Source organism: Sebastes umbrosus, chromosome 17 (genome assembly GCF_015220745.1).
Source record: "Sebastes umbrosus isolate fSebUmb1 chromosome 17, fSebUmb1.pri, whole genome shotgun sequence".
Taxonomy (NCBI): Eukaryota; Metazoa; Chordata; class Actinopteri; order Perciformes; family Sebastidae; genus Sebastes; species Sebastes umbrosus.
Genome location: NC_051285.1, coordinates 19359530 through 19371769, shown reverse-complemented (window position 1 = coordinate 19371769; position 12240 = coordinate 19359530). Strand labels below are relative to the sequence as shown.

The 12240-nt window shown below is 38.5% G+C and overlaps 2 protein-coding genes and 1 long non-coding RNA gene across 4 annotated transcripts in view; 1 reads left to right on the top strand and 2 right to left on the bottom strand.

Annotated features, from left to right (window-relative positions):
* The window catches only part of LOC119475692, a 2539-nt gene extending 521 nt beyond the window's left edge, over positions 1-2018 (bottom strand). The window contains exons 1-4 of one of the 2 annotated variants that reach the window (XM_037748626.1): positions 1890-2018; positions 761-919; positions 550-651; positions 105-296 (exon numbers count right to left, since the gene is read on the bottom strand). In XM_037748626.1, coding sequence (XP_037604554.1) covers positions 105-296; positions 550-651; positions 761-919 — 453 coding nt within the window. In that variant the 5' untranslated portion in view covers positions 1890-2018. Of the gene's footprint in view, positions 1-104; positions 297-549; positions 652-760; positions 1164-1889 lie in introns of those variants that run through there. The other variant, XM_037748625.1, reaches the window with a different exon arrangement.
* Positions 1-11396, bottom strand: part of LOC119475695 — a 25706-nt gene extending 14310 nt beyond the window's left edge. Inside the window, exons 1-3 of the long non-coding RNA XR_005203848.1 lie at positions 11267-11396; positions 10660-10668; positions 1236-1243 (exon numbers count right to left, since the gene is read on the bottom strand). This is a non-coding gene — a long non-coding RNA (uncharacterized LOC119475695). The remainder of the gene's footprint in view (positions 1-1235; positions 1244-10659; positions 10669-11266) is intronic.
* Positions 10557-12240, top strand: epd (ependymin). Its single transcript, XM_037748627.1, has 6 exons — positions 10557-10718; positions 10913-10944; positions 11067-11204; positions 11294-11480; positions 11564-11645; positions 11793-12240. Exons 1-6 carry the CDS (start codon positions 10643-10645, stop codon positions 11917-11919), a joined length of 642 nt encoding a protein of 213 aa, XP_037604555.1. The 5' UTR covers positions 10557-10642; the 3' UTR covers positions 11920-12240.

The window sequence follows — 12240 nt, the reverse complement described above, 5'->3', positions numbered from 1 at the left end:
GCAAAACCATTTTTATCAGACCTCGGTGTCACTTCCTCCAAAGTATTTGCGTGGGCTAAAAAGAAGATGAAATGATAAGATTACAGTAAGAACACTGTGGATACCTGACTGCTGACTTGGCTCATCAGGTCCCTCAGGTCCAGCTGAATGTGCCTGATGCTCTGAGGTAAAGTGGTGCCGACCGCCCGGGCCACCAGCTGCTCTCTCTCCTCCCTCTCCAGCTGTTTTCTCTTCCGTTCCAGCATATTCCAATAGGCCTGCATGTCCCAGAAAGCAGCGTGCAGTCGTTCCCAGTCCTGAACGCGCAACAAGACACAACCACATGATTACATAATCAAAATGTTGTACAACCCCCCCTCTCTGTGCTTGCAGTTGTAAAGGGGAATGCCACTCAAAGTCTTACATTCTGCAAGAGCAGACACTCAGACGATGTCGTTTCGTTTCAAAACAGTGGGAGAAATTCTCAAAAAACTTTGAGAAAGTGTTATGCAAAATAACCAGACAGGGATTTTCTGTGTTTTGAAACAATCAAGCAGAAAAGATACTGACCGTCAGCTCCAGCCAGCTGTCGAAATCTGTAGAAAGCAATGGCAGGTCCTTTAACTGCCGGTTTCTGTCCTCAAAATGCTTATTCCCCAACTGCTGCTCCTTCTATTAAAGTAAACATGGTAACCATTAAATATTTGCAGTTAGGGGAAACTGATACTAGCTCACAGTAATAAGCTGGCCAGTCAGCAGAGAGTAGTTTTGCAGTACTCACATATTTCCTCTGCAGCTGCTGGACACGGGTTCGGGTGGACCTTGTGAGACGAAAGGAGTTGTTGTATTTATTCCTCTGAAGGACTGGAGATGGAGAAGAGGACTCCACACAGTTCAGGACGCAGCAAAGGAGGATGAGAGCCTGCCACCAAACAGTCATCTGAAACAGAGGCATGACCAGAAATATGGGTTAGATGCAGCACTTCTGTGTAAAACACTGTAAAAAAAGAAATAAAGGGTGACCCATAGTATCACTTCCGACACAAACCACAACGTTCCGGTTAACTACGCTGATTCTCTTTATGGGAACTTAAATGTCAATTTCGATAGTTAGTGTCCGAAAGGAAGTCCACTAATATTTTTGAAAGATAATCCACCCCCACATCCTCCAACCTCCACCATGCGGAATCCTCGCATGCTTTCTTTATGTAATTCAGTGACACTATAGTTGGTCTGGTTGCATATGCATGGAAAACAGACATGTCTTAATTCCTCTAAATGGTTTCAGTGGTGAAGGAAGCATTTTCTCATTATTGCTCTGTTTAAATTTGTGGCCTTGCACCCTAAAATATCTGTGCAACGTCCTTAATCCTAATCAGCATACTATAGATTACAGACTTCTGCGAGCACACCACATCACTGCTGGCAGCTGGTTGTTTTTTTTGAGTTGCATCAGGTGTTGTTGGAGCAACACAGTCTTCTTCATGAGTCAACTTACTTCTCATTCACTGAAACAATGACAGTGTTTCCTAATGATCTCTACCAAATCATTGATGACAAAAGCTCACTCAGTTGTACACAAATAAACAACAGAAAAGTTATTAGAACTGATAATGAACACTAAGACGGTATCAAGCATACAGAAACACTGCAGCTGTCTGACAAGCCTCTTTACTTGAAGTTTGACAGTCATGGTGTCCAAGAAATAAATACAAAATATTACCTACAAATGATTCCATTTATATACACTGCCATAAACACACTGTGCATCTGTTTCTACAGTTGCTTGCCGTTGTGATACAGTAAATAATTCCAGAAAATAAAATCTAAATTAATATATATGTATATAGACAAATACTCAAACCATCAAACTAATGTCTAAAGGATCTATATTTTCAAGATGAGCTTACCTTGGAGGAGTAGTGAACAAGAGCAAGATGCTTTCATGCTGTAGTGAGTCTCTGTTTATATATTTGTCATTTTGCTTTCGGTTTCTGGAGTTTCTGGAGTTTTTTCTTTTTTTTCCTCTCTGTCTACCTCTCGCTCTCTCTTACTCTCTCTCTCTGTTTCAGCATCTTGTGGTCACCAATATGATTCAGGCTGAAAGAAGTGAGGTAGGTAATAGGAGAGGAAGTGAGCTACACAGAAAATGCATCATCTTGTATTTTTTTGCTTGTGGCGAATGAGTGTTTTCAGGAGCGCTAATTACATGCTCATGTCTATGATACCTATTATTTAAAGTAATATTTTGAGCTTTTATGTAATTAAGAGTTTCTTTCTTTGTGGCTTTAAGTACAGAGTGTGGCTGTGTATTCAAGATGCATCACCTTTTTTACCAGGATATTTCAATTTAAATGTCCCACAGACTGAAACAGATAAGGAAGGAAAGTTATATGTCACTTTTCTTATTGCTCTGCATGCTGATATATATATATATATATATATTTAGACTATGACTTGCCCAAAACTGCATGTGATATCATAAAGTGGGCATATCTGTAAAGGGGAGACTCGTGGGTACCCAGAGAACCTATTTTCATTCACATATCTTGAGGTCAGAGGTCAAGCGACCCCTTTCAAAATGGCCATGCCAGTTTTTCCTCGCCAAGTTTAGCGCAAGCGTTATTTAACCTCCTTCGCAACAAGCTAGTATGACTTCATTTTTTCTAGTTTCATATGGTGCCAGTATCTTCACTCTAGACAAAACATTTTTGGAAGAAAACCGAGCCCGATCGATTGCATTAATGCGTTAAAGAAATTAGTGGCGAAATTAGTACTCTTTTTTTTCAGAGACAGTGAAGCTTAGTCATGACTGTGCATCTAAAGGGAATGTTTGAGTCTCATGATGTAGATGAGTAATAATGACTGGCACAGTTTCAACTGAATCTCACAAAACAAGCACTCAAAAAAGGCCCCTATCTGTGTGACTATTATTTTTGGAAATATCAGGTCATTCTACTCCTCTGTATTTTGCTGTCTGCATTTGCATCTTTGTTCTACCACATCCCACTTGTGTTAGCCTCCTTATTCTGGCTTCCCTGTATGTTATGAGCTGAAAACTCACTTTGTTTTAATATCTTTATTTACAAATAGGTTTTTCTATCTGCTTTTATGGACGTTGGTTTTTAATGTGCTGCCTTATGTGAAGCACTTTGTAGCTTGTTTGTTAAAACAAGTTCTCTTCAAATAAAGATGATGATAATGATGATGATGATGATGATGATGATGATATTATTAGTATCATATGTACAGGGCCGGCTCTAGCCCTTTTGGTGCCCTAGGCAAAATTCGGATTTAGAGCCCCCCAGACCCACCAGAACCCTTACCCTAGCGCCATAAACCGCAAAACACATCAGATATCACAAGGGTATTAAGGCAAAAATTAAGATTTTTGTTTTCATAAATAACTGTGCTTATTATAATATAAATAAATAATTAGTCCCTGATATTGTTGGCTTACAAGTGTTTAGTCAGTTTCACTACAATTGTAGTGTTTTATTAATAAATAAATGCGGCTGGGCAGATGAAGAACTATGCGAAAGAGAGTTACGGGGTGAAAAGTGTATTTATTTCTTTATTTCTTTATTTGTTAATTTATTACCTCAATGTAGAAAGTGAGGAAAAATATTATTTATATGTATATATATATATGTATATACTGTATATACATATACATATATATATATATTTATATATATATGTATATATATATATATACATATATATACTGTATATACATATATATATATATATATATACTGGAAAAACAAAGTTCGGAAACTTGTGTTTGGTCGATTATTTCTCTGTTGTTACAATGCTAATTGGCATTGTATTTTACATCGTTGGAAAGCCTGTTTATTTACCTTCGCAATGATGTCCAACTTGTAAGGATCATGCATTTGTGGGATGAGCAGCACAGCTGATATGTGGGGAGCGCCCAAGAAAAATTTGCCAAAATGTTCTGCCAATGGTAAACAGTGTATTCTCATAAGGCTACCAGGAAGCCTGCAATGACTGCCCTTCACCGTCAGGCCCGTTTGCGCTGGTGTCGACAACACAGACAATGGAACCTGAACATGTGGGGGAATGTCATGTTCAGTGATGAGTCCAGGTTCTGTCTGCGAAAGTTGGATGGCAGGGTCAAAGTATGGAGACGACGCGGAGAACGCTATGCTGATTGTTGAACCGATGGAGTAACAGCTTTTGGTGGGGCAGTGTCATGGTGTGGGGCGGCATCTCCCTCACTGGCAAAACAAGGCTTGTCATCATTGAAGGCCATCTCAATGCAGGGAGATATCGGGATGAGATTCTGCAGCCAGGGGCGATCCCATATCTCCACAATCTGGCACCTAACTTCATCCTCCAAGAAACAACGCTCACCCCCACAGAGCCAGGGTTATCACAGACTACCTCCACAATGTGGGAGTAGAGATAATGGAACGGCCTGCCAAGAGTCCAGACCTCAACCCAATTCAACACTTGTAGGATCAGCTTGGGCGTGCTGTTAGAGTGACCGACACAACCTCGTTGGCTGACCTGCAACGAATCCTGGTTGAGGAATGGAACGCCATCCCACAGCAACTTGTGACCAGGTTGGTGACCAGCATGAAGAGGAGGTGCCAGGCTGTTGTGGCTGCGTATGGATCTTCCACCGCTACTGAGGCTCATGACCGTGTATTAAATGAATAAAGTGTAAAATAGACAATATGTCTTGTTTGTTCCTTGTTACTGATAGAGAGTTCAATCATCCAATCCACCAAACAACTCAAAACAAGAGTCAGTACCAACAGGAGAATACACTGTTTACCATTGACGGAGCATTTTGGCAAATTTTTCTTGGGCCCTACCCACATAATCAGCTGTGCTGCTCATCCCACAAATGCACGATCCTTACAAGTTGGACATCATTACGAAGGTAAATAAACAGGCTTTCCAACGATGTAAAATACAATGCCAATTAGCATTGTAACAACAGAGAAATAATCGACCAAACACAAGTTTCCGAACTTTGTTTTTCCAGTTTATATAATTATTGTAAAATTATTACTAGTTGGTTTTTTTAAGAGGACGACCAGCGCCCCCCCAGAAGGTGGCGCCCTAGGCGGCGACCGCCTATACGGGCTATGCCGTAAGCCGGCCCTGCATATGTAAAATGAATGTGTTTCTTTGGGTCTGGGGCAAACAAAAGCTGAGGTTGATACCGGAATCTGTTGATGCATCACTGCTGCTATGCAAATTCATCATTATTAGGGAAATAATGAAGAATAAACTGTCATTCGTCATTGTCACGACCACTGCCAACTCTTTTAGTTTATTTCTTAATCTGTTCTGTCTTTTTCCTGCCCTATGAGCATCTCATTCACTTCATCTGAACTTCCCAACCTGCACCATTCCCTCATCTGCCTCTCTCTATATATACCGGCCCGGATCCATTGTTCCTCTGCCCGATTTGTCTAGTGTGCATTTGTTTACCTGATCTCCTGGTTTTGATCCTCGTGCCTTGGTCTAAGTAAAGCTGAACTTTCCTGTTTTACATTAATTGCTTCTGTTTTGTGCTTTTGGGTTCTAGTCTGCCACTCTAGAGTCATTACAGTCATAACCTCTACATACTATTTTCTGTAGATTTGACTTTAGATTTCCATATGGCCTTCAGTCACATCTCTATGCATTATTTAGTCTGATCCTGCCATGTTCATTCAAAGTATTCTTGGTCATATCATTGAAAGTGCTATTGAAAGTAAATCTTTTTGCTTTTCCTCATGGCTAAGGGAACAGCTTTCTCTTCCAGAAAACTGTCAAACCAAGAGTTTGATAATTCTTTGGAGGTAAATTCCCAACCAGAGATAAATGTAATGTGTACATTATGGGAAGTCACCCAACATTCAACGGAATGACAACTGGGGGGATATTCTGTCATATCGAAAATTGAACAAAATACTGAGATGATTAAAGCTTTTATTAATTGATCAGTGAACTTGAAAGAAATAGTTGAAGAATGTGTACAGTACCGGTACAGGTTATTATCTGGTGTAAGAACAAAATACAGGACTGCTGATCCTCTTTAACAATACTGCATTAAATGATAACAATTGAACGCTTTGGTCTTTTACTTCACTCAATTTTTAATTCAAACCTGTCCAGAGTAAAGGGCATGTATATTCTCTAAGGATGTAATTTATTAGATGGAAGAGTGTCACTGGCCACAACTGATAGGATCAGATGGGCCAGTTTACACTGACAGAATAAAGGCCTAAATGGAACTTGTAAAAAAAAAAAAAACAAGTGTTGAAGATATCGTATCAAACATGAAAGTATCTTGAAAATACAGATATAAGTTTTTATGACCACAGTAGCTGTTAAATGCTGTCCTTCTGCCTGAATAAAACAAAGTCATTATAACAGCAACATTTTATAGAATAAGACTTCTGTTAAAAGTGTTTTTTTAAAAACATTTTTGGATTGTTGGATTGTTCGTACCTTAATAAATACCTACCAGTAAAAGTTAAAATTGGAAGCTTACTCAATGGTAGCAGTTAAATTTAAAGACAGACACATTTCTCATAGTCACTTTTTTAAGTTAAAAAAAAGTTACATTTTAGACACCACATGAGGTCATTCTAAGAGTTTATATTAGGATTATGTGACAAAAAGAGTGGGAGTTATTTCTCTGTATTTAACAGGTATGACAAAATATACATATCTCATTGTGGTGGTAGATATACATATCTACATATATAAAGCCTCTTGAGATAACTTCTGTTATGATTTGACGATATATAAAAAGAAAATGAAATTGAAGAAAAGTTACAGTATGACTAGGACAAACTAACAGGGCAAAGATGAGATCTTTTGTGAAATTTCCTCTGAGATCAGCCCTATGTAATTAGTTTCAAAATAACAAAAAATCTGAATAAAATCCTTGAAAATTCCTCTTAACTAGAAACACTAAACAACTGGTGGTTTCAACTTACCTCTTTGTGGTGTGGCAGTTTCACTTTAGCATATCAGCAGGCAACAAGAAAGTCTAGAGGGTGTCTTTGTACTTTAACACAGCTGAGGCCAGAGGTTGTCAGTGTTACCGTAAAACCCTGTTCAGCAGGGTTCAAAGCTCACGCTGTCACGTAAAACTATAGATTGTTCTCTCTGATATACAGTTTATTACTTTCAGATTGCAGTTAACATATGACTCCCAAGACATTTGTGACCCAATTCATTAAATTAACCTACATCACTTGACTTTTTCCCCTTATACTCTTATCATTGATGCAGTATTCTAGTTTAAGTTATAATTAGTGAATAAAATGTATTGCCCCAAAGTATCATGTATAGTTGAAGTGCTTAAACAAGTTTCTTTTGAACATCATGCCAGATGTATAGGGCTTTCTTGTATTTTATTATTTTAAATCTAATTTATTCACTTAAATCACTTTAAATATTTTCATTCATACAGTAGACAAACATACTGGCTTTTTGCAAAGACTGTCGGGGCAAAAAAGAAAGCAAAGCAGCTATGTAATAGTTTTCAGTTCAGACTGTTGTTGCCAAAAGATGGGTGATAAAGGTAGCCCCTCAAGGATCAATTTGATTATTTTCCACCTGAACATTGCAATGTCAATTTTTATGCTGTTGATACCATCTTGTATGCTGCTGCAAACCAAGCCTTCTCCAGGTGATAGTCTGCTTTTGATGCCATCCAGACCCATTTCATTAATTCAAAGCTTGTTCCAAACTCCAAAAAGACAACATGTATGCATTTCACAAGAGCACACACACACCTTCCTATTCCGATCCATGCTCTCAATGGGAAATCTAATCGATACCAATTTTGAAATTAGATAGGAGATTGTCCTGCAAAACCCACTCAAAAACAAAGAATTCAAATTGGATTATTATACCATAACTGAGCTTGTTTCTCCTTTAATCAAAATATATTATATTAAAACATTATACAATCCACTATACTATCTACACTGGATTATGGAGATATTTTATATGCTCACGCTTCTGCCACTACCCTTAGTCCACAGATGCCATTTACCTCATTGTCAAAAGTCGGATGGTCATCACTGACATCCAGAAGGCATCAGCATACTTTCATTTATATAAGGCCTTGCAATCCGAGTTGCCAAGATATTTAACATCCTTATTTGAGTTGAAAGTGAACAACCATGACACCAGCTCACAGGATGGTTAGCTTTAAAGGTTCGTTGTATCAACTCTGAACCGGGGAAAGATGGTTTCTAGTACTATCCGTCTCACTATTAGAATGAACGGCAGTACAAACTGCAATCTGAGACATTTATTCCTCAGAGGGAGTTAAAGTGTGCATGTGTGTACGTGTATGTGTGATGACTGCTTTGTGTGACTCAATTGTCTAATGATGTTGTATGTAACTAATTTGGTTTCAGGTCTCTGAAACAAATAATGTGATGCCATTATTAGTCATTAAATGTACAAAAAGACACTTCTAAATTGCACACAGTAGGCCACTTTACATATACTTTACATGAGGAAATAACTTATAGAAACTATGAAATAATAAACTGTGGGTCAGTGGGCGAGTCACGGTTCCTGAAGCTGACTTCCTCTCAGAAAGAGAAAATGCTGAGTTCTTCGTGAACTGTAATGATATGGTCAGTAAAAGCGGAATGGATGCATAAGGAGAAGGGCTTCCCTCATTTTCATAACCCCCTCCCATATTCCCCTCATACAGTAATTTCCCTTGTGACGCGCACAATTTACTCTATTTTCAGTCTCATTCATTTGTGGTTTCAGGCATCCCTTTTAGTTTTGTTATGTATTTCCTTCCCTTTTTGAGACTTGGAAAATGAAGTATATTTTAATCACATGTTTCATGTCAAAGGCTTTTCCTACTATGACAAGTAATAAATAGCTGCTATGATAAAAGGGCTATTAAGCAATAATTGTTAGTCTTTAAAAGTCAATAAACCTTAAACAAATCCTAATGCAGAATAATAATGCATAGAAAATATAGTAAACATTTAGGAGAGAATTCATTCCTAACACAACATATTATACGTTACGTTATTGTCTGTCTTCATTGGGTGTGTTTACCCGTTCAAAGAAGTCAGTTTATTTTTAAAATAACGCACTGAACTGACCAATTTGCTTTTATAGATGAGTGAAAAAACACAGGTGAATGTAAAAAAATATATGAAAATCATATTGAACAGAGTACACGTTAAAAAGCATACAAACAATCACGGGTGTCGAGTGATTAAGGTCTAGGACAAATACCATATAACTTCCCCAGTTATGGAAGATCTAAAGTGCCTAAATAAAAGTTGTTGTTGGTTTTTTTTTCAAAGTTGCAACATGTATATAAATGCAGCCTTTTGGAATCCAATGAAGAACTTAGAACGGATCAAATAATACAAACTAAATATATATATTTTTTAGTCAGAATCATCATAGACCGTGATAACATGTGAGGTCATGTCAGGCCAACAGAGATGCAGCATACATGAGATGAACAAGCTGTTTCTCACCTGTCTGTCTGACAGAGTGCACCGAGTTGTTTGCTTGAAAGCACGGGCACAACAGGGACATTTTCATGTGTGGAAGAACAAAAGACAGCTGCACAAAGTGTAGTTGCGACAACAACACATTTTTCATCTGGCTCGTGCCGTTGACCTGGTATAAACTCCCCAGGCTTTCTATTTAGTTTGGATCACTTTAATAAAAGACAGGGTGAGCGAGGGCGTTTTAGGAGGTCGGCCTAATTCACTGCTCGCCAAGACCCCTCAGCCTACAGCTTTATACAGTGTTTTTTAAAATGTGATTGTTCATTATGACATTTTGAGACATTATGCATATACACCTGACTTTTTTTTCATAATTAATGTCTATTACATTTATGTATCAAACACAAAGCATTATTTTTGTTCACTAAAAACAGGAAGCAGATTTTTTCTTTCAGGAATCCAACATATAAGTAAGGGATGATGATGTACAGCGAACCGGTCATTATTGTGAAATAAATCCCGACAGGGCGATTTGTGTCGGGGTGCCGCATCGCCCTGTCGGGGTTTATTTCACAACAATGACCCACTCACTGTACATTATCCCGCTTATTACATGGCTACTTACTTAAGAAATCAATAATTTGACACAAAAACGGTCTGCCAGAGTCTGACATCTGAGCTGTGTCCATAGAAACGGTCTGTTATACATAGCAACGGTCTACTATAAAGAAATGAAAGACCCTAAAACGCTGGGATTGACCAATCAGAATCGAGGATTCAACAAAGCCGTATAATAAAGCTAAATAACATTATTTAGAGATGTTCTCTATTTCGCTCCAAGAGCCTTGATTAACCTCCATAATCTTCCCCACTTGAACTCCCGTTTCCATATGACCTCTCTGAAATAAACAATGCACAAAAACATTTGAGGACAGCTGCACAATCACAAAAGAAAAGATAGCCTAAGAAAACTGTTTACTTGGGTCACCACCAGCTGGGTCTGATTTGTTTAGACAGCTTGATGTTTGAAGTCCTGGGTCCTTTTTACGTAATACTTATTGACTACACCGGATTTTATCCCTATAAAAGCAGCAGTAACTTCACTGAAAGGTAGATGCGCTTGGGGTTGTTTTTTGCCATCTCAAACTTTATTTTGTGACTCCCTCTAGACCAGGAAAATGTATGCAGCTATTACGCTCTTCGTCTTCATGTGCTTGGCCGCCACCACCCATGCAGAACACCATCAGCCTTGTCGTAAGAAATTGTGGTTGCATCATTTTGGTTCTTTTTGTTAGTTGTTTTTGAGCCGTCCGTGTGTTAGGTAGCTTTCAAGATCACCGCATTTCCTATTTGTGTCAACAGTAAACAAAAAGTCTATGGTTATATTGGTTTAAAATGTGTTTGTCTAATATTTTTAGACCCATCTAACTGACATGGTTGTCTTTCAGATTCACCCAATATGACAGGACTCATGACTGTGGTGAGCATTTTATAATTTGTCTTTCAAGACCAATAGTTCTTCTGGTACTTTTTTTATAGTATTTTAAAATAGAGCATTCATTTTTTTTTTCTCTTTGAATGTGTGTCGTTGAATTACACCAGATATCCCTGAAGAGTGGAGTGACATCGCTTGGTGCATTCACTTACGATTCTATGGGCAAGAAACTACGGTTCAGATCAAACGACAGCTTCCCTGCGAACACATCACTCAGTCTGGATCTGCTGATGTTTTTCGATGAGGTAAGTGATTTCTTTCTTCATAAAAATGTCACCGATTATCGATGCTTGTTGTGCGCCTTGACATCTGAATCTGTATCTACATCCGCCAGGGGATATTCTACGAGATTGACAGCAAAAACCAGAGCTGTGAGAAAAAAGCATTGCAATGCACCCAGCACCCTTTAGATATCCCCGATGATGCAAAGTTCATGGCTATTGTAAGCAGTGGGAATCCATCCATTGAAGGGGAGGGATTAAAAGTCAATGTATGGACAGGACCAATGACAGGCATGAAAGGTGAGAGGAATGATATAAGATAATATGTATAATAATGTGTCTTTTTAGGAGTTCATTATGTTTTCCGTCTTTCTCTTTTTCAGGCAAGTACTCCATGTCTGTAACCATGGGGTGTTTGCCAGTGTGCACGTTCTACTTCCATGACACCTCATCATTCATAGTCAGGTTGGTGAATTGTTTTTAAATGCTCAGGGCAATTAACACTCCAGGGATATGTAGACTATGCGACTTTCTAGCATCTCTTGGCTGCACGAGCTATAATGAATGTCCTTGGAAAAATCTCCATGTCATGTTTGTATCACTGTCTCACAGCCTCATGGATGTTGAGCTCGAGATCAAGGATCCTGATCTCCTGGCGGTGCCTTCCTTTTGTCTGGGCCAGCCTTTGGAGGAGACACCTGAAGGAACAGTCCACAGCTTCCTCAACGAGTTCATGTAGATGAAACCTCGCTGGCAGAAAAATCCAACCCCTATCCAAGTGTGGCTTGCCAGAACTTTAGACTTTTCTCTGCTTTTTATGTGTGACTCGAGTTTTTCGTGTGACACAGTCTGCACTACATCACATCTGTTTCCATCACATACTGTATGAAGATATGGCTTTGAATGGATCACCCTGTATACATACACTTTGATGTAAAAGAAAGAGGCATGGATTATAGAATTAGTCATAATTACTAACAGTTTGGTGGCTTTTCAAGTTGGTACTGCTTACAAAACCTGTAAGATATAATTAATGGAACAATAAAATGTCAAAGCTGTC